This window comes from Phaseolus vulgaris, chromosome 2, assembly GCF_051622355.1.
Source record: "Phaseolus vulgaris cultivar YP4 chromosome 2, ASM5162235v1, whole genome shotgun sequence".
Lineage (NCBI taxonomy): Eukaryota > Viridiplantae > Streptophyta > Magnoliopsida > Fabales > Fabaceae > Phaseolus > Phaseolus vulgaris.
The window spans coordinates 43,357,002-43,382,668 of NC_143499.1; the positions used below are offsets into that span (position 1 = coordinate 43,357,002).

A 25,667-nucleotide genomic window follows, 5' to 3' on the forward strand; every position below is an offset into this window, starting at 1 on the left:
AGAGAGAAACATAATCTCGTGTAGTTAAACTTCAAACATACTTCCAGTATTTTCAAATTTTATTATTTTAATTATTGGATAGTATAAAAGTATAAGTTCTAAGGTTATATAGAAAAGAAAAACAGGATACAATATTGTTTTGAATATTACCTATTTAATATTAAATTATTCATTTATTTATTATATTTCTCTTATTTTTTTAACGAACGATATTTTGATACATTAAACAATGTATAATATAATATCGTGTAATTAATGAGTGCATATCAATATATAAGTTTCACAATATTTATCTTTAAATTAAATAATATTAAATAATTGATAAAAATAGTTTGTAAAGTGAGTTGGACCATACTGCTAAAACTGCAAGCCAGGTGGTTCTCTGCTCTGCCCCACATTTATCACTTTCTCATCCCATTCCTACTTTTTTCAAAATTTATATATAGAGAATGTTCTTAAATAAAAAAATGTGTTATTATTATTTTATTTTTTAAATGTAATTTCTCTAATATGAATACAACTTAATATCAAAACTAAATTATCAATATATTTTTATTTTTTATTTTTTATCTAAATTAGTTTGAGAGTAAAAAATTGGAGAAGCTGCGACGAAAAGAAGATAAGGCAAATATCACAGTCAAACTGGAATCAAGCAAATCGCTTTTTTGGTTTTGACTTAAAGAGACATCTCTTTCTCTCTTACTTCTTCTTGGCTTCTATTTGTTGAGATGCAATGCAACACAACACAACAACGCTTCCACAGTCCAAGACTTCCCGCGTTGAAAACTTTTCCTTTTTCGTTCATTGGCCACACCCTCTGAACACCCTTATACTCTCTCTCCGCGTTAAAATTCATTGTGGAACTTTCCCAGTTATTACACTTTAGTATACATACATCACAATATACTACCATCTTTCTTTTTTGTTATCTTACATTTAGAAAAAAGGGTCTTCTCCAACCTTTCGTTTACCTCACTGCTTCCAACAAAACTAAACCTTTGAGTTCAGCTTCTCACTTCCATGGCTGAGGCCAGACACTACGTTCCCCCCTCTCAGTTGGGTCAGCTTTTCTTCGCTTTCATTCCCCTTTTATTGCTTCACATTCGCATATTTCAAACTCTGAATGAATAAAGAAACCCTTTTTAGAAGTACCCATGATAGTGAAGCATTGAAATGCTATCCCTTTATCGCAAAACTCTAGTAACCATATCGTTGTTATTTATTGTTGCTGACTCTGTTTTTGAATTTCTGTGTTTTTTTTTATGGACATAGATATCGAGCAAATTATTGTAGAAGCACAGCATCGATGGCTGCGTCCGGCTGAAATTTGTGCAATTCTCAGCAATTACACGAAGTTTCGAATTGCTCCAGAACCTGCTCATATGCCACCAAGTATGGTTTCTCTTTTCTGCTAAAAAGTTGTCTCCGTTTCTCAATAGCTTGATTAGGAGAAAAGGATTTATAAAATTGTGTTTGTCTTTCTATTTAAGGGGGAGGTGGATATTGTAATCTATTAGAAATTTATATATGTTCACAAAATCATACCAATATCACATCCATGCTTCAGTGAACTTCTCTGTATGTATACCCTTGTAGGAGAAGAAAGTAAAAAGGTGAAATTGAAATTCTTCAACTCTGTACATAACTTTTGTAGAAAAATCTAAAATCCAAGTACAGTTAATTTTACCTTATGAGAGAAGCTCAATTCATTTATAGAGAAGTTGATCTAAGTAGAACCTAATTGCAACAATACTCATCGTTAGGTCTTATCGTACTTTTTCCTTGACGTTAGGTGGTTCACTTTTCTTATTTGATCGGAAGGTGCTGAGATACTTCAGAAAGGATGGCCACAACTGGAGGAAGAAAAAAGATGGAAAAACAGTAAGAGAAGCACATGAGAGACTAAAGGTAAAAATATACTGCATCTAAGGTTTAGAGTCTTAAGCACTGTTACAACTCGCATCTAGCTTGGGACTAAGATGAAAAACAAAGGTGCTGTAGGCTTTGTTTTTCTATCATTGAAGTTAATTATGCTTTTAAGAAGTAGAATGTATTGAGAGAGTCTTTCTTCTTTATATATTTTGCACTGAATGAGGCATGATATGATGCTCTCAGGCTGGAAGTGTGGATGTTTTGCACTGCTACTATGCTCATGGAGAAGAAGATGAGAATTTTCAGAGACGTACATATTGGCTGCTTGAAGAGTAAGTGTTTATGTTTAATATTTTCAAAGTTTCCCTCTTTATTTGTCTTCTTTTGCCTGATTCTGCTCTTTGTATTCTTCTCACCTCCAATTCCTAAAATTCTTCGTTCTCTCATTCTCCTTATCACACATTAGGTATTATCCAGAAAGAAGGAACATTTTCTTTTAATCTGTTTGTTCTTGCTTGAGGATGGCATGCTTTAACCTAGCACTAATAAGATAGATCGTGTGCATGTTGCTATATTGTATTGGTTTAAATTAATTATAATAGAATTCTAGAAATTGCTAATTTGTTTTCTATGGTTTTTGTCTATGGAAGGGCCTCCCCTTCTCACCCTTTTTTATTCAACATTGTTGCAGGGAACTCTCTAACATTGTTCTAGTTCATTATCGACAAGTGAAGGTAACAGGTTAAAATTTTATTAGTATTTTTTTCCTAGTTGTTATTTGATGAACTAGAATAGCTTACTTTTACATTTCCAGTACAATTAAGAGAACAACGAACTATTAAAATATAACTGGGTTGCTGAATTATATATGAAGTAGGAAAGTAGAACATGGAAATTCCATCATAACTTTACCATTATATTCCCTCAAATGATGTAACTAGCTTTTCCTAAACAAAGCTGGTACTGTTTTCTTAAGTTGCTCTGAGAAATCTCAACACCATACGATTTTTTTGGATGTTAGATGCTATAATTTGGTAACATTGTTTCTTTATCTAGGACGTGGACATCCTTCAAAAACAAAAAAGGCTCAGGAGTGAATTTTCTAAAGCATGAAATGGAATATAATCGTGCATGCTATATCTTCCCATCTATGAATAATTTTATTTTGGGCCTTCATTCCTTTTTCTCATTTGTCTTGTTCAAAATAATTAGGGAACCAAGTCAAATTATACATGTGCTAAAGAAACTGAAGAATCTCTTCCTTATGCTCAACAAACTGACAAAATTATGGTCAAAGCAGAGATGGACACTTCTTTTTCATCCACTCTTCGTCCAAACAGTTACCAGGTTCCTTCACAAACTACGGATACAAGCATGAACAGTGCCCAATTATCAGAATATGAAGAAACTGAATCTGGTACTTATTTTGCTGCACATTAATAATTAAAGTGTTCTGTTTTCAATTTTTCAATCTAGATGACATTTTGAGTAACCTTTTTTATGCCTTTGTTCTCCAGTGTCACTTTTTCTTGTGTATTATTTTTTTTAACTTGATGTAATTTTTACAGCATTCAATAGCCATGCAAGTTCTGAGTTTTATTCTTTCCTTGAGTTACAACGCCCTGTTAAGAAGATTATAGATCAACCTGCTGATTCTTATTCTCCTCAGCCACTCATAAGTAAGTTTCTTCATTTTAAATTGCTTTTATTAGTTTAACTTTGATGCTTTGTCACTATAAGTTTACACTATAGCAGTCTTACAGTCGTATCAATTGAAAAGTATAAATTTTGAGGTAATTATAAGAATCAGACTTCTTAAAATTATGTGACAATGCTCGATTGCATAATAATAACAACTTTTACGCCAATAACTCATCAAAATCAAATACCTTGTTTTATATTTTCCATACACACTGGCCTTTTGATCAGTAAAGTCCATACTTAACCTGAGTTATACTATTGAAACTGGAACAGATGAGCAAAAGAAGTTACCTGTCATTGCTGAGGTGAATCATATCTCACTCACTCAAGACAGAAAAATCATAGACATTCATAATGTTGGATTGACGTATGAGTCCCCAAAACCCCTGGGCTTCTCCTCGTGGGAAGATATCTTAGGAAATAATGGTGAAAGTCAACACGTGCCTTTTCAGCCTTTATTTCCTGAAATGCAACCTGATAACATGCGAGTCAATAGCAATTTTTGTCAAGGAGATGACATAATTGTGCCACATTTGACCACCAGCATTGCTCAGCTGCATGACAATGGAAGTATCATACAAGCTGAAGGAAGTTGGCAGGTATTGTGTACTGCTACTATTGGTACTTCATCTGCATGGGGCACTTGTTGCAATATTTTTATGTTGTATGATAATATTTAGATGTAAAAAGTATCCAGCCTGTGTTATCTGTTCTGTACGAGCTTTGACAGGGCATTATATCTTTTGTCAAAAGTCAAAAAGACTTTAAACTAATGTCACAACAAAATGATATTGGTATGATGCTGCAATTATTGTTGATTTTTTAGTTACCTGTTTCATGTTTCTCTGGAAAAAATATATAATCAAGCAATGGATTTTGCTTTTTGTGACTGATAACATGTTACTTAACTTTTATTTCTTTCCTTCAAACTCATTTAATTGATTGAAGTTTAATCATCTCTGTTAACAGGGATATAGTGTTGATTCTTTACGCATGTCCACTTGGCCTATTGACAGTGTCCATTCAAGCTCGGCATGCGAGGTTAGTTGTAGCAAATGTGAGCATGAAGTTAATGAAGTTGATTTTCAAAAATCCTTGGAACAGTCTCTTCTCCATCCACACAAACAAAACAAGGTTCTGATGCTAAATGACCCTCAAGAGATACTTCTGAATACAAAAGAAGAGCCAAAATCAGATTTTGAGGCCAATAGAACCCTAGATGGAATAGAAGACACACGTTTCGCTTTTAAAAGGACTCTGTTAGATGGATTCCCAGCAGAAGAGGGTCTGAAGAAGCTTGACAGTTTCTACCAGTGGATGAGTAAAGAGCTTGGAGATGTGGAAGAATCAAATAAACCATCTACTTCAGGTGCTTATTGGGATACAGTTGAAAGTGAGGTTGGCAGCACAACTATTCCTTCCCAAGGGCACCTGGACACCTATGTATTGGATCCATCTGTTTCCAATGATCAGCTTTTTAGCATTATTGACTATTCCCCAGGCTGGGCATTTGAAGGGTCAAAAACTAAGGTATTCTCTTTTGATATGCTCATTGAATTGTTGTAGTTGCCTTTTTACTTATTTGTCAGTTATATTCTGATTATTTATTTCCTCACTTGTAAAAAAATATGTATAGATTATCATTTCTGGACGATTCTTAAGAAGTCAACAAGAAGCAGAACTATGTAAATGGTCATGCATGTTTGGTGAGGTTGAAGTGCCTGCAGTGATACTCACAAAAGATGTTCTTTGTTGTCATACTCCTCCACACAAGGCTGGGAGGGTACCTTTCTATGTAACTTGTTCCAATAGGTTAGCATGTAGTGAAGTGCGAGAATTTGATTTCCAGGTCAACTGTACTCAAGAAGTCAACACTGCAGGTGATGATAGAGCCAGCACTTTGTCTACTTTTAGTAGACGATTTGGAGAACTGTTGTACCTAGGGCATGCCTTTCCTCAGAATTCTTATTCAATCAGTGGAAATGAGAAATCTCAACTGAGAAGTAAAATCAGTTCTCTGCTACGGGGGGAGGATGATGTTTGGGACAAGCTACTGGAACTTACACTACAGAAAGAATTTTCTCCAGAAGATTTACAGGAGCATCTGCTTCAAAATCTTCTAAAAGATAGGTTGCACGCATGGCTCCTTCAGAAAATTATTGACGATGGGAAAGGCCCCAATGTATTGGATGAGGGTGGCCAAGGTGTGCTTCATTTTGCTGCTGCTCTTGGCTACGATTGGGCCCTAGAACCCACAATAGTTGCTGGTGTGAATGTGAACTTTCGTGATGTGAATGGATGGACTGCTCTTCATTGGGCAGCATTTTATGGCAGGTTAGCACCTCAGTGCTTGCGGTATGAAAGCACATTTGTCAAAATTGAATTTTTACTTTATCGTATTAATCTAGCACAACATACCTGACAATACATTAACTTAATCGGATGGTTCAGTGATATTAATGGCAGCTTTACAAGGGTGGTTGTACGTGAGAAAGAATAGAGTAGTGCCAAGAGAAAATATGTTAAATGGACCTAAAAGCAGTTCAAATGCTGGTACTTGTTGATACTAAATATCATAGGGTTGAAGAATGAAGTGCCACTAATGAATAAACTATGCGAAAAATCTACTAAAAAACCCTATGATATACTATGCTTGGAAGCACATTTTGTTATGAATGAGAACATCTAGGATAAACTAACTAGAAAAAATTCTACTGTCAGTGCTTTGAATTTTTTTTCATTTTCTTGTCTTACGTTATCAGGGAGCGCACAGTTGCTTTCCTCGTATCTCTTGGCGCTGCAACTGGATTAGTGACTGATCCATGTCCAGAATACCCTTCTGGTAGGCCTCCAGCTGACCTAGCTTCTGCAAATGGACATAAAGGAATTGCAGGGTATCTCTCAGAATCTTATTTAAGTGAACAGCTCACAACTCTTGATTTGAACAAGGATGTGGGAGAAAGTCCTGGAACCAAAGTAGTCCAAAGAATCCAAAACATTGCCCAAGTTAATGATCTTGATGGTCTATCTTATGAACAGTCACTGAAAGATTCATTGGCTGCAGTGTGCAATGCCACCCAAGCTGCTGCTCGTATTCATCAAGTTTTCAGAATGCAATCATTCCAGAGAAAGCAACTGGAGGAATTTGGTGATGACAAATTTGGAATATCCGATGAACGAGCTCTTTCACTTGTAAAAATGAATGGGAAATCACACAAGTCTGGATCACGCGATGAACCGGTCCATGCTGCTGCAATACGTATCCAGAACAAATTCCGTGGCTGGAAGGGCAGAAAAGAATTTTTGATGATTCGACAACGTATAGTAAAAATTCAGGTACATCTGTGTCTAATGTGTGCAATTTAATAGAATTTGATTTGATTGCCCTTTTGTTCTGCCCCCTTTTAATGGGATCCAATTTACAACGTGTCTATTTCCATGGTTATAGGCTCACGTGAGAGGACACCAGGTTAGGAAAAATTGTGGGAAGATAATTTGGACTGTTGGGATATTGGAGAAGGTTATTTTGCGTTGGCGTCGAAAAGGTAGTGGTTTGCGAGGATTTAAGTCAGAGGCCAATTCTGAGGTAACTATGATACAAGATATAACTTCCCCTGAGGAGGACTACGATTTCTTAAAAGAAGGCAGGAAGCAAACTGAGCAAAGATTGGAGAAAGCCCTAGCCAGGGTGAAGTCAATGGTTCAGTATCCAGAGGCAAGGGACCAATACCGTAGGGTGTTGAATGTAGTAACTGAGATCCAAGAAAATCAGGTATTTTACCCATTTTTCTATAAACTTTCTCAATCATTTTCTCTTTATCACACCGCTATTTTAATATTTCACTCTTCTCCAGAATAACAATAACGTAATTTTACTAGTTCACGGGAATACCAATAGTTCATATTTTAATGAATTAATTTTCATGTAACATTGACTGTTAAATTTTTCATCAACTACTGATACTGCTTACTTTATATTTTCAAAATAAGTTGTTCTCCTTAGAAGCAAAGTTTGATTCTCTGTAGAAGTTTATAAACAAAACTTGAATATAGTTTTTATCCCCCTTTATTAATTTACATAAAGTTCAATTCGCTTTAGTAAAGCCAAATAGCCTTGAATGGCATTTAGGCTTGAACCCCGGATTGAATTCCCTCGTCTTGTTAGGAAATTATACGTAGTTGTTTTTAAGCACACAGTATCACCCTTGCTTTTCATGTAGACTTTAGTAGTTGTCTTTCTATGCAACAAGAATGTAAAGTTTAAGTGTCTCTAGTTCTGTTACTTTTTCACACCATAACCTGTTGCTGAGTTCCTGAAGCAAAGTAAACTAGCTGGATTTACAAGGAAAAAACACTCGACCACGGAGCATAGATTTATTGTTTATCTTTTTGCAGGTAAAGCATGATAGCAGTTGTAACAATTCAGAAGAAACAAGAGACTTCAATAACCTCACTGATCTTGAAGCACTGTTGGAGGAAGATATTTTCATGCCTACAGCAACTTAGAAGTTAGCTTTCATCGTCAGTTGTGTGGCTTATAATTTAACAGCACAGTTAGGTGATGAACTGTCATTTTTATCCTTATAATAATCTTAATTCTAATTCTTTTTAAGGGACCACTTGCTAACATTTCACAGAAAAATGTCTAACCAATTAAACCAACCTTAGAACTCAGGAAAAGACATCCTTTTCTCGAGATTTCCCCGTCAAATACGGATTGCAATGCATTATCTTACGTCAATATAAAAGCCTTTACGAAAGTTTAATTTAGAGATGTTTACTTTAATCGATCAAAAATCATCCGAAGGTAAATCTTATAAAAATTAACTTACGCTGTACATTTAAATATAAATGTAAAAACTTCACTCTCTAAAATAATCGACTTAAATTTTTAATGAAACTACGTAGCCAATTTTCCAATGCATTCTCAACCATGAGGAGCCAAGGTTGTCTTAACAGTTACATAATGTCGTGCATCCCGGTTAAAGGGATGCAAAAAAATAGAATTTATTCGGAATAGTTGAGAATTGCTATGATTTTGATTTTATATACATGGTTTATGTTTACTGGACCTCAGAAGAATACCTGCCTACAAACTAGAAATATAAAATAATCTAACAGAGTTAGGATCAATTTTCATTTGTTTCTAATGTTGGTTGAGCGTTTGCAACCATGAATACACATCGTTGGTGAAATTTTCACCCGATATATATACTGTTCTTATTGTGAGAAAGAGTAAAAAGAAAATAGGACAGTGCTAACACTATCCACTGTACATGCCAACCACCTAAGTATAAATTTTCACAACCCGAATCCTCTGGGGGATGTAACAGCTCCTCCAACAGGTTGAATAAAGGGAAAACGGTAGAAAGGAAAATAAATATGGAAACCTGGTGAAAAGAAGTCCAAATGATTAGAGAAGAGTTGTAGAACTCCTCCATCTAATTCCTGTTACCAGAGCCAAGGCTCTCATAGAACAAAATGTACCCATGGTCTGTATTACTTGAATATTCCTGTGATGATCCAAAGAACGTCTGCACAGCAGATTCGTCAATCATCTCTACATTTTCGTCATCAAAAAATAACCAGTGGTTATGGCTTTTCACAAGGCTGACATAATGCCCATGGTTGGGCCCACTCCCAACATGGACAACTACCGCAAATAGAGAATACTCAATGTCTGCATCTTCAACAGTGTTACTCAACTTCAGCTCCAGGGGAAAAACAACCCGATATGACAGCTTCTTGTAGCGACCAAGCTGCTCCATATACTTAAAACGCTTAAGATGGATGACCAAGATGTGAGGTGGTTTCTTTATCTTCATCCTCTTCTGAGCTTCTTGCAAACTAATACCATAAGAAAGATTACATCTCGGTCATCAGTATGAACGGACATGAAAAACAAGAGAACAGAGTGCACATATATCACTCCCTAAACTAACACGCCCAACAAATCTCACTCTTGAAAAAACTGTCAATCAATGGAAAAGTGATCATAACATGGTTTGCTTCTTTAAAATTGTAGTATTGGCCAATAGATATGAATTGCATTCTTTTTTTTCTTAAAAGGAGATGAACATTCCCATAAACCAAAGAAGACATTTAAGCTATTTGAGATGTTTGATCACAAACTATTTAACTCCAGTTACAAGAGGTAGAAGATGTACTCTAGAAACTTAAGGACAAACTGTTAGAAATTATCTTGATCCAAAAGATTTTCTGAAAATTTGGTTTTAAATATAAAAAATGACATAACAAATCCACGCAGACAATTAAATCTAGTAGGATAACGCTCGATTGCTGTTGTTCTTATTGGATAAACAAGCAGTAGAGTAGTTCAGCTATGCACAAGATTCAAAACGGTTGAACAGGTAACTATAGAAACAAACTGTGCCTAAAAGCCATATACCTGCAGCATTTGTCACAAAAGAATTTGTCTTCAGCGTTCAGTGTCTCAGTGGAACTGAAATTTTTCAAACAGCTTGTAATTGAGCTGTTCTGCTCAATATCAAGACTCAAGTCTAAAAATATTTCATCTCTAGCTGTCACTGTTTCACATCGCAAGCACCTTGTCTCATTGGTGAGTAGTCCCTGATCAGATCAAGTTACAACAATAAAATTCCGCAAAATAAAAGTACAACATATTTAATCACTAGAGTGCAGAGGAAGATCAACAACATCCTCTCCCCACAAAAAAAAAACATAAAAAGTGCCAGTGAAATTACTATTTTGCACATTGTTTAGTAATAAAGTTCATCTATAATAAGTTAATGGTGTAATACAATCTGGGATAATGCACATGGTTTCCATTATAACATAAAAGCCAATATGAATGAATTATCCATAAATGTAAGAAAGTTAAACTAGTAAACAACACTACATGTGCACTTAAAAAGAGATGCTAATTGACTGATTAAATAGAAAGTTAGCTATTTATGGTCCCCTCTCATGCTGCAGGCAACATGCAAAGAAAATGAAAACATTGAATTGACAAAGCAAGTCACCTGAAAATTTTTGTGTACCCAAGTAAATAATGGCTCTTCGTGAACACCATTAGCTTGACCATTCTTGGGCCCATTAACAGCCTTTTCTGAAGGTGGTGAGGTCTCCTGATCAGTTTTTGCAGCTTTACTCTCTTTCTCAAGAGTGTCAACAAGTTCATTCAGCAAAAAGTTCAAGAATTCATGGGCATCCTACCATATACAAAAGATCCACAATAAAAATGTTGTCTAATGAAAAACTGTAACCAACCAATGAAGCAGAGTTTAACACATAAAAACAATCAATGAGAAATAACAAATACACTTATACAACACACTGAGTGTGGTAAAATTTATAATAAACAACCTCATTCAAAAATAACAAATTGTCATTGTACAAACTCGGTTAAAATCATTTCCACAGATGAACACTGAACATGAGTCACAAGATAATTTACTCAAAAGAGAAGGGGGGAAACTAATAAACCAAAGCACCATTTATATATCACTGATGTGTACAGTAAAAGCATGACCAGACATAATTAAGTAATGATACAATATGCCAAAGTCAGAAGAGTTGTTGCCAAAGTAATGGTACTATATGCTTCCAACAGGATATAATAGGAATTCAATTTAAAGTGTACATGTTCCAGTTCAAGTATATAAAAAAGGGCCCGAAAGTGTACAAGCAACATGACCATTTCAAATTAATATTATGACAAACAGTTCAAAAGAATTTCCTGTTTATTAAAAGATGTTCATACCAAGTTCAAGAGTACAAATTGTAAACCTGAAAATTTGGTCCAAACCAAACTACACGAGAAGCATTACAAAAGTAACACTAATCTAACTTTTGATCTACCAACATGACAACTTGTAATACACCTCAAAACAAGGCCAGCTGGAAATCATTAACACATAAAGTAGCATCTCTAGCTAGGATTCATGTTTAAATAAGCGGCAACTTATGGGAAAGGGCAAGTGCATATGATGCAGATAAGCATAAGATACTTTCATAAGCAGGGAGAAAAATATATACATAGCAAACATTGTCGGTGACCATGATAAAAATTAACCTCCTAATTGTATCAAACTTTACTGTCCAAAAAAATTTACAGGTTTTCTAGAATAATCGCCTTTCTGCACAGGAAGCTCATTCTTGACAGTTTAAACACATACCTGGTGCATATAGCTACGGAAGAGTTCATTCTGCTTTTTAAGCCTCTGTACAAATCGTTTGGGAGCAACAACACCAGTTTTTTTCTTCTGGGAACTTATCTACACCAAAAGAAATAAATATGTTACATTAACCAGGAGAGAAATAAACAGGCATGTAAATACCGTTAAAATTAAATGGACATTTGATTCACAAAAATAAATGGAAAATACTATTCAGGATATACAAACTGAAGATACTTACTAAAATCACACTACAAATATCTTGAAGCAAGTTCTCGAGCCTCATAAGAGATGGGTATGTAAGTGCCCATTAAATAGACATGTAAATGACTATTAAATAGACATTTGAGACATTGAATTAGACAAAAATGCGAGATATACACGATGGAAGTACTAAAAAAAAGCACACTGAAATAGCGCAGAGCCCCTCATGCACACATAATACATATACTAAAGTGTACAACGAAGCAGATTTAGGCAAGCATACAATTAAATAGACCAATTTCACATAACTTGAAGGCAATGAGGAAGGGGGAAACAAATAAAAAATCGACCAAACCTACATAAAACACACTGCAGACAAGATCAAACAATTTCTCAGATAAAAGTAATAGCCTTTATACTCGAAGATACTTCAACATAAAATTTAGATAATCCATGTCAATTCCATATCTCTCAGAAAAAGAGCAAAAAGAAAAAGCTAACAACAAAATGCAGCTAGCTATATGTATTTTAGACATTATAGGTAGGTAGTCCTGTTTTATAAACTTCAACTGATCAATATAAAGAAACCCACACAGTATGCTTTGCAAGGAAGAACCACAAAATAAACTAATACACATATTTCTACGTTACACGCACATATTTCATCAGCATACCAAAAGTCCTTCCATATAATGGTAACAAAATGAAATGTATAAAGAACAGCAAGTGCTTAAATATGATCAAAAAAGAATATTTTACAGTAAATGGAGACAAAGGATTCATCCAAGTTTTCTCACAGCTGTCTATTGAATGGTATGTCATTTGGTAGCCAATGTCACTAGAGTAAGCACAATCACAAATCCAAATCTAAATTTGACAAGAACCACAATGAAACATACAAAGAAAAAAAATGTACTTCTTCATATGATCAAATAAATGAAGAATTGAACAAATCTAGGAAATCAAGAGCTCCTTCTATAAAAGTCTATGCCAAGCAATACAGCCACAATTAGTGAAGACATTACAACTTTCAAATGGACAATAACGCTTGATCAATCAAATATAAACAAGCTTGGAGGCATCAAGCATGCAATACCAAAAAATTCCAAACTACAGACTGATTACCTGTGAAAACAAATCCGCCAAGCAAGTCAAAAGATTTTCTTCCCCATCCAGTGTGCTTTTGTTATTTCCATAATACTCTAGTAATTGTTCACGAAAAGGAACACAAAAGTATAGTGCCTGTACAAGGCGGCAAAACAAGAAACTTGTTAGCAAAAAACCCTAAAAACCATGACGAAAAATAACAAACTGACAATTTTCAAGTAAGGTCTCCAGACACTTCAGGTGCCCTTACTAATGTTTTTGAGATAGTAAGCATAGCGCAAACAGCCAACAACTTTTAAATTGACGTTTAAACCTAAAGAGCCTAAAGAAACGCTGATGATACTGTTGAATGAAACGTACAAAAGATTGAACAGCATATCCAACTTGAAATTTTAATAAGACTAGGAATTATAACAAAAATCCAGCGCTTAAAGAGTCCACTGAACAGATCAACAGAGCGTCCAAAACACTGATATGCATTAAAGTACTAAATTCTCTTCACGATACATTCGAAATTGCAACAAAAACAACTATATCAGAAAAGAGAATCCACCGCTAGAAACCAGAACAAAAAGCAAAGATGCAGTAAAGATTAGAGTATCAATGGAACGCGAAAAAATAGAACAAAAAACGAAAAATCGTAAATCGGATTGAAGACCTGCAAGACGCTGTTGCAGTAACAAGTGTTGCCGAAATTCTCAAGGCCGAAGTAACGTTCTCCTTCGGGGAATTGGTCGCCGAGAGCCTTCTCAAGCTTGGAGCCCGCAGCACCCATGACCGCGTCAACGGATCACAAACTCAGATTGCTGTGCGATTCAACTCGGAGACTCGCACCATGAAATGCTGAATGGCCGTTTGGATCGCTAGGGTTTGTCGCAGAAAGAACCTCTTTCTGGTGTCAGGTTTTCTCTATAGATATGATAGCAAGAAATGAAACAAGGGTTTCCCGTGAGAGAGAAAGAAAACGATGAAGGACAAAAATGCAGATGAAAATTTAAGGAGGAATTGAGGAAAAATAAATAAACAAATAACGGATTTGTTCTAACATTATTTGTCTCTGTATCTTTGTCAAAAAGAAAAATGAATTTTCAAAACTAAATTTTCGTGTTATTCAAATTTATCTCAAACATTTCAATTCAAAGAAAAGTCAATAAATATGAGTAGAGTTAAAGAAAAAACACAAATAAAAGTTTTGGTAATAGTTAATTAATGTGTAAATACCCCATATGTTATAGATATATTTGCAAAAACAATTTAAGAATATTTAAGAGAAAGACAATTTTATTAGTACTTCAATAAACTATATGTTTGGTTCGTAAAAATATATTTAAATGACATGTTTATTGGACAGTAGAGTAATGTGCATCATTATTGGAAAAAAAATCCATTCATGAGAAAACAAAACGAAAAGAAGAAAAGCCATTAAAAACAAAATGAATAAATGAAAAAAATAATTGTATCTATGTTGATTGTTTACAATCCTTGTGAAAGTGATTCTTTGTTTCTGCAAACAAAGTTCATTGAAAAATGGAGAAAAATAAATATGAGAATGACAACAAAACTCAAAAACAATAAAAAAAACATTTTAGCTACAGTGTTAATAATGACATAATTGAGATTTTTTTTATTCCGTAAAATATAAAACAAAACTCGAATAAAAAAGGATGCAATGTCCCAAAGGCTGGAGTGGTGTCCTACACTAATAAATGGAAGAAGATTAATTTTCTCTGAATTATGTTTGATGAAAATTTACATGCTTATATCTTGATTTTAGTCAAATCTATCTTTTTATAAGTTGTTCGATATTATGCATTGATTTCAACTTTTATGTTTAATGTGACTCAAGGAGATATGATAAAAAAATAAATTTTATATCATTAAATTTAATTATGAATAAAATTTTACTTACACTTAATATCTTTAATTATAAATTATTTTATAAATCTACTTTTTAAGTAAGATTTATCTAAGTAAATATTGTTAATTTTGTGTTTTTAAACAATATAGTAGACGGTGTGATAAATTATTTTAAGAAAATATTTTTCACTGCAAATAAACGTCAAAGTTAATTTTTGAATCAAAACATTAAATAAAATATGAGTAAAATAATTAGATGATAAAATGTACAATAACTCACGAAATTAGAAACACATTATCTGCAATAATACGAAAAAAGTTCGCTATGAAAGTGAAACAAAATCTAAGAATTTTGAAAAGTTAGAAATTGAAAAAACTATGAACATGAACAATATCTAAAACAAAATATGATTCTAAGATTCTTGGAATCTATAAAAAGATATACAAGCTTCAATAAAAAATCATTGAACTTCTGAACTTTACACAACACATTCAAAAAATAAAGCATTATAAATCTTCTTTTTTATAATTCTTTCGTTTACCTTCATATGGAAGGTTAAAATCCACTAGATTGATTCTTTTGTAATTTCACAGGAATTTTAGAAGTTCATTGTAATTAAAGTTTTGTTTTTTAATATCTTAATATGCTTAATATTTGTTTTTTTTTTTAGTTTAATTGTTGTTTTGAGATTGTTTTTGAATATAAGTTGATAATTCAATTTTTTCTTTAATTGAACTCTTATTTAATTTTTTGGACACGCGATTAAAGAGACAAAGTATTAAGAACCTTATCAGTAGAGACAGATGAAGACAAATAAGTTACTGAATAAATTAATGAATGCTTATTTCATTAATGAGATTTGATTATCTTTGACTTAAGCATATTTATTCAATTTGTATTTATATTTGTTTAGATGATTTAATAAATGATATTTATTTATTGATGCTTTTATTCAAACTGCACAAATTTCTCATTGCTTGCACCAATTCCTCAGAGAAAAAAACTGAATAGACTAAAGTGGCATGACTCCTCGCGATTTTTTTCTTTTAAGTCAAAACTGTTGATAAGTACGATTTCATAAAATAAAATAAAAAATGAAAAACCTTACTTAGTGACAGATTTATCAAAAAAAAAAAAATGTTTAAATGTTATGAAATTGTGATTAATAGTACCATTCTAGAAAGGTAAAACAAATATTTTTCAAGAACGAAATGATGCTCTTGAGTGGGATTTTTTATTTTGAAGTTGTATTTTCAAACACGATTTATTTACATCAACTTAAAATTTAGACAAAGTTCGTTTAAATAATTGAGTTAAATTTTGTGTCTGAATATATTTATTTAATCAAACAAATAGATTTAAATAAAATCTAACAAATTAAACTCAAATAGTTCACAATATCTCAAATTATTTTCACACTACTAATAAAACTAATGGAAATTTTGAGGAAGATTTATAGACAAACTAAGTGAAAGTATATATGAAGATCTGTGGGGAAGTAAGATAGAAAAAATACATTTTGTGTATTATACCTCTTTTGATGATGATCATATCAAATGTTTTGGTTTGTAATTTTTGTTTCTACATACCCAAATATTCCTTTCAGGTGGTCTTTCTGCTTTCAGGTCTTCGATCTTTTAGATTTTTAGACTTTAGGTTTCTTAGTTTTCAAACTCTTGACTAGTCCTTAAATTTACATTAAAAATATTTATGATTATAATTTCACACTCAAATTACTTCTCATTCGTGTATATATATATATATATATATATATATATATAAACAAACAGTTTGTAATTTCTCGTTGTCTGGTCGTGATCTTACGGAAATATGGAGAACATTACCAAATAGATATTTAATTGAAAGTAAACAACAAAGTGAATTCTATTGTGAAGATGCAAAATATTTTTGATTCCTCTTCCTATATAAAGATGGGTTCCGTTATCACTTAAACACACAACTTTAGGCTTCCTTTCTTTCTCACTTTCTCTCTTCCCCTTCACTCTTTATTCATTTATTTTATTATAAATATTTTTTTGGGTTTTACTCTTTTAAAAGTAACTTACTACTTCTCATCCTTGAAAATCTCTAGAAAGTTCCTGTTGACCACTCACAACTTTGAGAAATCAGTTTTGTTCATATTTAAAACCTATTTTACTACAATTATTACTTTTACAATTTTGGATGATTATCTATTTATAATAAATCTCTAATAAGAGTGTGTATTGCTTAGGGTTAAATATTATTAAGACATTGATCTTAGTATTGATAGTGTATATGACCAAGATCCCAAATGAAATCTCAACATCTTAGTAATTGGACAGTACAATTTTTATGAAATTACCAACATCAATGACAAGTAGATGCTTGTATGAAAATTGTGGCTAGGTTTTATGCCAATGATATTTTTGTGACTTTTGGATAAAAGTGATAGATAGTCCATTCGCAACTTTCTTTTGAAAAAAAAGCCCTTAACAACTTTATTTACTAATAAATATAAAAAAATAAATATCTTATTATTATCATGTCAATAATAAAAAATGTTAATTTAACTACATATGTTAACGATTTTTAATTATTATTTCAATGATTAGATATACTAAGTTTATACCTGATAAGAAGTTATTCAAATTGTAAATAAATAAACAATATTTTGATTATCAGGCTTATGAAATATAATGTATGATTACTTTAATAATGTTATTCCTTTTAAAAAACTTTAAATATTGTCAACTATTATATTTTAAATATAATATAGTTTATAAGTTATAATATTTAAAAATTGAGGAACTAAAAAAAAATCTAATTTCGACGAATACTAAAAACACAATTAAAATAATAAATCACACTGGTGCTTCTCATGTGTCAAATAATAAATCGTACAATTTGTTATGATAAAATATTTAAAAATTAACAAAATTGCCGATTTTTTTTTTCTGGTACAAAATTACTTTAATTCACACAATGTTGCAAAAACAACGTAAAAAAAAAATTGGGGTAGCGCATAAAAGAAAACGAAGTTGGATCTTATCTGCAACACTCTTGTATTGCATCCACTTCGCTGGTAATAAGAAGAGAGAGAGAGCGCGTAGAGAATGTTGAGTCTCTCTGTGGCTTCGCCTTCTTCTTCAACCATAAGCTTTCTCCCGAAGCCGTTACAGTTCAAATCTTCCTTCACTGGCATTCAGCTCCGTCGCACTGCCACATGCTCCGTTCCACCAACGAAACGCACCACTTCGGTGCCGGTGGTGATGATGGCCAAGAGGGTGGAGGAATTGAAGGAAATTAGACAACTCACCACCGAACAAATCAACGAAGAGGTTGTCGACCTTAAGGGCGAGCTTGTCATGCTTCGCCTTCAGAAATCCGCTCGCAACGAGTTCAAGTCCAGTGAATTCAGTCGTATGCGCAAAAGGGTACTTCATTTTGTTCTTCCCTTCTAATTTTGCCACTTGAACTCTAAAATAAGATTACGTGCATAGGTTAATATATATTTATTTTTTGGGTTACAAGCTATGACTATGGAAGTTTGTGTGTGAGAGAGCTTAGTTTGGTCTTCTCTGCTTTCATTTTGAAGTTACCTATTATGATTAGCCTGAGAATGTTTCAAATTGCGCTTGCAGTCGTGTCCCTATACTTGATATTGCCGGAAATTGTTTCAATACTTGACATTGATGGAAATTATGAATAATGGGGCCTCAATTGCGGTCACGTTGCGATTGTAGAGACTCTAAAAACCTTGACATTGCAGTAAAAATGTAGTAGTGGCCCTTTTGTAAAACTTTCTTAAGTGTTAGCTCGCCTTTTGTAAAGGGAAATGTAGTGGCAAGAAGCCTTGAAGCGTATCCTGTTTCCATTCTTTCCTCTCTGTCTTTTAGGGTAAAGTTTGAAACTAAAAGGGGTTTTCATCTGGTTCAGCAGTGAGATGAACATTGAAATTTGGAAGGCAAGGTGAGAGGCTATAAATCGGTAGTAATTCAACTGGCGTTTGGTTGAGCGTATGAGCTTCTAGAAATAGCTTATAACTCTCACAAGTTGTTTTTAGCTTATTTCAATAAATTTCTTTGTGTGACTTGTTAAAATTAGCTCTTTTAAATCTTATTCTAACTGGTTTTACATCAAATTTATGGCATAAACCTCGTATAATGTGTTACAATTAATTTGTTTGTCCAAATGCACCCTTATGCAAGTTTATGGTGTACTCAGCTACTAATATATTTTACTTCATGAAGTGGTGATAGCTTGGCATGCTGCATGTGAAGACCATTTCATCCTTTACATCTTGCTTCCTTGTTTTCTTCGTGCTTTGTATATGCTTATATAACTCTTAATTGATTATACTACAAAATTTATGTCATTTATTCATTAAAATGTTAAGATTTGAGAACTCTTGTTTCTAGATTCACATGAATTAATCCAATCTAAGCTCATAAATTTGAATCTCCTATCATACTGTGTTTACTTTCTGAATCTGGAAAAAAGAAAGCTCAGTTAGAAACAAATTTCTCTGACAGTTAACTGGATCAGAGTAAGACCTCGAATGGTCCTTCAACCTCCACGCGTGATTCCAATACCGGGCATAGAACCTGTTTGACCTACCAACTTTTATTTCAAAATTAAAATTATAGCATATTAGCATCACATCTCTCTAAGCTATGAACAGGAAAATAAAGTGAGAAATATATTCATGTGTGCATAGTAATTCAACATATGTAAGAAATACAATGAACTAGCTTTTTCTTTTGCTTGGATAGGCCCTTCTCTCATAATTTCCGCATGTTTTCTGAGTTCTGCTAGACGTACTTCGGTTTCTTTGTGAAGTAGTTGCAATGTCTTTAACTCATGTTGCCAGGTGTGTCCAAGCAGGTTTCTGATGTTCATTTGGTCATGTTATAATTTTCACTCAGTTGAGCTGTAACAGATACATATGTCAATCTTTTTTCTGAATTTTAAATTTAAATCCCAATAAAATTCACTTGTGCTGCCATTTACCATTTTCATGTTTTAAATTATATTGACCTTCTCCACATCCTACCGAGATTCTGTCAGAACTGAAATTGTCATTCTGTCAGTGTTCATCTCTCCTTACAATAAAAGCTATAGTCGGGGAGAGGGGGCGTTAGGATTCAGCTGTTGCAGAATCAGCACACCAGGATCACAGTGTTTTGATACAATGTTCAATACAAGATATGCCCAATGGAAATATTGAAGACAATTTCGATTTGTCCTTCCTGATCTAGCCTCATCTTGTTTATTAGTATATTACTTATTATCTTTACAACTTAAAATGATGAAACGATGCTAGAGGGCTTTACTAATACCAGTAAATGAGGTCCTTTTCTGGAGTCTACATAAATGCTGTGCATTTCTTGTCTATATTTGTATTTAAGGTGAATGATACTGTGACTGCAATTATCCATACAGATTGCTCGCATGCTTACTGTGAAGCGGGAAAGAGAAATTGAGGAGGGTATCGGTAAGAGGTTGTCCAGAAAGCTTGATAAGAAATGGAAGAAGAGCATTGTGGTAAGACCACCTCCATCTTTAAAGAAGCTTCGGGAGGAAGAAGCAGCAGCAGAAGCTGCAGAAGCTGAAAAAGCTGCGTGAGCTAACACTTAATTTGCAATTTACAGAGTTCAGTGGTTAAAATTATCCTTCATTGTTTATAATATATTGTTGGTAGTAATTTTTGTTTGTTCCTGTGAGAAGGTTTATGCCTTTCATTTTGTGACCAGAGAGATTCATGGTTCATATCCTTCAAATTAAGATAAACATTTTCTTAACTTAGAATTTCAATTTCATTAAAAATTCGCTTTTAGTTGCTTGCATAAATGATCACCATTTTTCGGAGTTTTAAAGTTTCAAAAATTGTCAATCAGATTGGTGATCCATCTGTTTTTGGAAGGGCATGTGATTACGTGAAATCTTATTAGTTTATCCTATTATTATAATTTTTTTCAACTCTTTATTCCATCTTAGATTAGGTTTAATTAAGTATAGAGTTTAGGTTTAATTAAGTATAAAGTTTATAGTTTAATTAAGTTTTAGGTCTCTTATAATTTAAGTATTTTCAATTGAATCTTTATTAAAAATTTTGAATACTCAAAACTTTTATATTTTTCAATTGTGTACTTACTATTTTTTTTTTCTTTCATTGACTGTTATCTAATTATATCATCTCCCTTACTTGTCTTTTTGTTATATTTTTCCATATGATTTTCACATCATTATTTATATTTATCACCATTTTTAGTGTATGTGATAATAATAATAGTTGTTATCCAACATTCATTGAAAACAATAAAAATAAGTTATCTACAACGAAAAAAAAAAAATCCTTATCACCATTATTACTAGTGATAATAATAATAATGTGTTATCCAACATATTTTCATTATTGAAAAAAAAAAACTTAGTTGTAGTTTTGTACAAACAAATCACAAAATTTTATCATACGCTAAAACAAACAAGCAAAATGATATGATAAGCTAATAATATAACACTCTAAACTATATAAATTTAATTAAAAAATATAAATATTTGGAATATTTAGTAGAATAAAAAAATTAATTAAAAATAGTCGAATTTACGTGAGAAGTTTAATTAAATTCTTATTTTAGTGTGTTAATTAGAGAAGTGGCACCAAAGCGCCCATTTATAACAAAAAATTGTTATGCATAAAACAACTCATCCTATAATTTATATAATAATATTGTATTAATCTTTTCATCATATTATTTATTAGATCTCATATATATATTTTTTTAATTATAAAATTTGTTGTGTAAATTAAAGTTTTGTTTTGAAATGTGACTGAAAATGCTCAATCCGTTTTATACAAGGAAGAAAGTGTGATCATGAATCACAATAGTAATTATAAACCTAGACAGGCGAAACTGAGTGAATCGAAGCAACAGAGCATTAGAAGCACGTAACTCCACTCCATGAATCTGGTATGAATTGAGTTTGAGGAATCTGAAAAACACAAGACTGAGCCAGAATGGAAGACGAAACAGAGAAACAGAAGAAGCACTTAGCAATGGTGGAACGGCTATCGAAACGCCCCCAAAGCCGTCCAACAAACGCAGAATCCTCAGCAGAATCTACCTCCTCCTTCCTCTCACGCTTCTCCGAACTAAAAACCTCAATAGACTTCCAACTCCACCAATCCCAATCCCTTTCCTCCGACCCACCCAACCTCAAACTCCATTTCCAGAACATCTCACAGTCAATCTCCGATTTGGAAAAACTCGTGGCCCAAAACTCCTACCTCCTCCCCTCTTACGACGTTCGAACCTCCCTCAAAACCGTCTCCGACCTAAAACTCTCCCTCCAAAACATCACCAACCAACTCATCCCCAAAACCAAATTCTCCTTCAAGAATAAACCCACCAAGAAGGACCCCAAGGACACCGCTATTCCGCAACCCAAACAACTCCCTCAACCCTCCATTCCCGGCACGCGCCTCGCCGCGCGTGAATCTCCCGGCTTCCGAAACAAAGTTGGTGAGGTTTTAGTCGCCGAGTTCAGGGGCTCCGAGGTAGGGGAATTCGCCGTTTCGGATCTCGATTCCTGCGAAGTGAGGATAATAGGTTCCGTTAGGGCGCTTTTCGTACACCGGTTGAAGAATTCTAGGGTTTACGTGGGGCCTGTGACTGGCTCTGTTCTTATTGAGGAAGCTGAGGATTGCGTCTTCGTGATGGCGTCGCATCAGATTCGGATTCACTCTGCGAGAAAAAGCGATTTCTACCTTAGGGTTAGGAGTAAGCCAATAATCGAGGACAGTAACGGCGTGAGGTTTGCGCCGTATTGTTTGAGTTACCGAGGGATTGAGGAGGATCTTCGCGGCGCCGGTCTCGACGCCGAGTCCGGGAATTGGGAAAATGTGGATGATTTCCGGTGGCTGCGCGCGGTGCAGTCTCCGAATTGGTCGGTTTTGCCGGAGAGTGAGAGGGTTGGGATTATTGATATATCGAATTTGAAAAATGGGGATGAGGAAATTTGATTTGAGTCTCTCGTATTGTTTTTTTTTATGTGTGATTGAGTCTGGGTATGATCTTTTATCGGAATTTGATGTTTGAGATTAACGTGATTTTGGTTTCAATAGTGCAATCAATTGAAATGGTTTTGGACATGTTTATTTTCAGTGTAGGAATGAGTTTTCTGTGTGTTGCTTTCACATAGGGTTCCATTTTCTTTTTTCTTTTATTGCTAGGCTTCTAGAGCCTTAGTTTGCTCTTATCTTGGTTTGCGAATCGCTGGTTGTGGTGGTGGGGGAGGGTCTGGGACTGTTGATCCTATGTCAAGTTACATATTGGAGTTGTATAAGGTTGTTGAACTAGATTGGTCTGTTTTTAAAATTAAATGAATTTATTGATTCATGAACTGCAAGTGCATGTTCTTACTGTGCTTCAAATGATTTATCATTTACTCTTCATATGATGGTGTTTTTTCCAATTTATAGTTTAGTGTTGTTGCATGATAGCTAGAGGCTACTAGTGTAGGATTCAATCAGAAGATATACTTGGTTTGGTTATTTTCAACCTCTTCCTCCTCTTTTACTTTCTTGAATCTTGATCTGAACTTTGTTGGGTGGATCATCAATTGTTTTCATTTTTTATTTATTATCCATAGAGCCACCCAGTTGGGTTGCTTGGCAAAATTAGTTTTCACAAATGATAAAATTCCTGAACACTAATTCGTGAGGAAGCCTCAGCTTTGTGCTGCATCAAAAGTGAATCATGCAATCACCAACAATTGTGGGAAAGTAAAAAGAACCTTTTGTTATCACATTAGAGATGTTGATATGGCCCCAAACATCACAATGTAGAAGATCCAAATGGCTAAGTAGAGAAATTAGTATTAGAAGCGAAAGACAATGTTTTGAATTTTGTCAGCACAACGAAGATTTTATTACATTGGGACTGTCATGCACGCATTAAATATAAATAGACTCAAAGAATCATCCTGTACAACTTGATTAACAATGTGATCAATAGTAGTATCTCAATTGCAAAACATGCAAAGCTAGAGATTTTTAATAGAGGCAGTGTGCCACCACGTCTCAAGACACTGAAATTAAATTGACTCCAAAAAAGGGATATTCAACACATTTGCGAGTAAGATGATACATCAATTGAACACTGACAATCAATTGAACACTAACAATAGCTGAAACCTAAATGAAAAATTATCAAACGGAATAACAAACATATTTTGTGGAGAGTTAAGAACAGAAATTGGTGAATATGTCTAACGGAAACAGATCTAAGAGAGGGAGTAATAGCAGAATCTAAAAAACCATTTGTTTTAAGGATCAAGATAAAATAACATTACTGTTTTACTTTTAAAAATGCTGTCTTAGCTCAGTGGTAGAGCACGTGGCTAGATTTTTCTTCTTCTATTCCAATTGCAACCTTCCAAATATAAGGTAAGCTTTTTTTTTCCTCTCCTCTTATCTTCCTTTCTTAGTTATTTAAATTCTTAGTCATCTAGTTTCATTTCATTAATTATTTCTATTCTTCTAACTCTATAAATATGTTTTTTTTAAAGCTAATCGTTGGACAACTTAAATAGGAAAATACATTATTTTCAACTTTCCATTTTAATCTTAGAGTAACATTTACTTTTTTTATTAAGGTAAGAGGTTAACCTCAATCTCAAACTCTTGCGTTTAACAAATTTTTGACAAAGCCTTTCCTAGCTCAGTGGTAGAGCACGTGGCTTTTAACCACGTGGTCGTACTAATCATGAAATTCTATCATTATTAAATTAATTGCATACAATAACGTACAATAATTGTGTATAATTTGATAATTATTATTTCCTTAATACTCACCTGACAGGTGAAGATCATGAACTCCAAACTTGTGTCGCAACGTCATACTCCCCTGGTAGTGAAGATCATCAACTCCCAACTTGTGTCGCAACGTCAAAAAATGTTCCTTGCCCAGTGACTTGCGAGCGACTTGTAATTTTTCTCGAACAATGTGGAAGTCTATCTGTTTTGTGCGTTCATGAAATACTAAATTTGCTGCTATATGTAATGCCGCTTGATTGTCACAGAAAAGTTGAGCTGACAAGTTACATGGCACCGATCTTAATACGTTTGTCTGTTTTTTTTTACTTCCATGAGATAATAGAAGAACCAAGAAAAATGCAATACACAGATACGAGTTGTTTGACAACCTCTCGCCTGAGTCGCAATAAGCTGTCAATGTCAGATTGTTCTCGGATGGCAATAACATGTAAGTTAATTACGATTAAACATGATTATGAACGCATACAATAATGTTCACATACAGATCTTATCATATCATCATGATTCTCACACAATCATACAATCAAGAAGGAATAAACACTTACCTTGATCCATGAGCGATCCTACTTGAGCAATTACTTTATCTCCTTTGTCTCAATCTATCTCTTAGCAATTCCGTTCTTGTCACACACTTTCGTGATGGTTATCAGTGAGACAACTATTATTTGCAGAGACAGAACCCTATAGCCTTTAGTTCCCAATCTCCATCAGATGTAGGTAGGTTTTCATTAGGTATATCATCATATATATATATATTTCTCAGGTTAACCAATGAGCCTTTTAATTCTATTATTATTATTAAATCATATTCGGGCCCAAAGCCCAAACTCTAAGTCATGTGAGTCACTTTATAGAAATTAATATACATAATTTCTTATATAACAATCCTTGTCCCGGTGATCCGATGTACTTTATGACTCGAATTGTGACATCCCAATGAGGTTTC

At 33.6% G+C, this 25,667-nt stretch overlaps 4 protein-coding genes across 5 annotated transcripts; 3 read left to right on the top strand and 1 right to left on the bottom strand.

Moving 5' to 3' along the window:
* Window positions 1–618: 618 nt before the first annotated feature.
* SR1 (signal responsive 1) lies at window positions 619–8,185 on the top strand. 2 transcript variants are annotated; one of them, XM_068614260.1, is made up of 13 exons: window positions 619–1,060; window positions 1,273–1,392; window positions 1,793–1,908; window positions 2,116–2,204; window positions 2,564–2,606; window positions 3,085–3,289; window positions 3,441–3,551; window positions 3,847–4,172; window positions 4,543–5,103; window positions 5,210–5,907; window positions 6,336–6,909; window positions 7,022–7,345; window positions 7,969–8,185. In XM_068614260.1, exons 1-13 carry the CDS (start codon window positions 1,021–1,023, stop codon window positions 8,077–8,079), a joined length of 3,318 nt encoding a protein of 1,105 aa, XP_068470361.1. In that variant the 5' UTR covers window positions 619–1,020; the 3' UTR covers window positions 8,080–8,185. The 2 variants fall into 2 exon arrangements, with proteins under 2 accessions (XP_068470361.1, XP_068470362.1); XM_068614261.2 differs by having other exon boundaries at window positions 651–1,055.
* A 511-nt stretch (window positions 8,186–8,696) lies between these two features.
* Window positions 8,697–14,147, bottom strand: LOC137812328 (ubiquitin carboxyl-terminal hydrolase 4). The gene is made up of 6 exons (XM_068614263.1): window positions 13,702–14,147; window positions 13,062–13,178; window positions 11,733–11,831; window positions 10,578–10,766; window positions 9,983–10,164; window positions 8,697–9,420 (listed from the first exon to the last, which is right to left on the bottom strand). Exons 1-6 carry the CDS (start codon window positions 13,816–13,818, stop codon window positions 9,015–9,017), a joined length of 1,110 nt encoding a protein of 369 aa, XP_068470364.1. The 5' UTR covers window positions 13,819–14,147; the 3' UTR covers window positions 8,697–9,014.
* Window positions 14,148–17,872: 3,725 nt separating this feature from the next.
* On the top strand, window positions 17,873–20,684 carry LOC137812329 (Ribosomal L29 family protein). The gene is made up of 2 exons (XM_068614264.1): window positions 17,873–18,317; window positions 20,326–20,684. The coding sequence occupies exons 1-2, from the start codon at window positions 17,997–17,999 to the stop codon at window positions 20,506–20,508; spliced, it is 504 nt and encodes a 167-aa protein (XP_068470365.1). The 5' UTR covers window positions 17,873–17,996; the 3' UTR covers window positions 20,509–20,684.
* A 1,008-nt stretch (window positions 20,685–21,692) lies between these two features.
* On the top strand, window positions 21,693–23,047 carry POR (C-CAP/cofactor C-like domain-containing protein). The gene has a single exon (XM_068614265.1). It carries the CDS (start codon window positions 21,902–21,904, stop codon window positions 22,904–22,906), a length of 1,005 nt encoding a protein of 334 aa, XP_068470366.1. The 5' UTR covers window positions 21,693–21,901; the 3' UTR covers window positions 22,907–23,047.
* The last annotated feature ends 2,620 nt before the right edge of the window (window positions 23,048–25,667 follow it).

Bases quoted from the DNA above. Each gene is read 5' to 3' on its own strand.
- POR (XM_068614265.1), top strand. From the start codon at position 21,902: ATGGAAGACGAAACAGAGAAACAGAAGAAGCACTTAGCAATGGTGGAA.
- LOC137812329 (XM_068614264.1), top strand. From the start codon at position 17,997: ATGTTGAGTCTCTCTGTGGCTTCGCCTTCTTCTTCAACCATAAGCTTT. The intron at 18,318-20,325 runs GTACTTCATTTT...TTATCCATACAG, and splicing joins TCAGTCGTATGCGCAAAAGG to ATTGCTCGCATGCTTACTGT.
- LOC137812328 (XM_068614263.1), bottom strand. From the start codon at position 13,818: ATGGGTGCTGCGGGCTCCAAGCTTGAGAAGGCTCTCGGCGACCAATTC. The intron at 13,179-13,701 runs GTCTTCAATCCG...CGCCTTGTACAG, and splicing joins ACTGCAACAGCGTCTTGCAG to GCACTATACTTTTGTGTTCC. The intron at 10,767-11,732 runs GTATGTGTTTAA...TGTATATGGTAG, and splicing joins TCCGTAGCTATATGCACCAG to GATGCCCATGAATTCTTGAA.
- SR1 (XM_068614260.1), top strand. From the start codon at position 1,021: ATGGCTGAGGCCAGACACTACGTTCCCCCCTCTCAGTTGG. The intron at 5,104-5,209 runs GTATTCTCTTTT...AAATATGTATAG, and splicing joins TTGAAGGGTCAAAAACTAAG to ATTATCATTTCTGGACGATT. The intron at 7,346-7,968 runs GTATTTTACCCA...ATCTTTTTGCAG, and splicing joins CTGAGATCCAAGAAAATCAG to GTAAAGCATGATAGCAGTTG.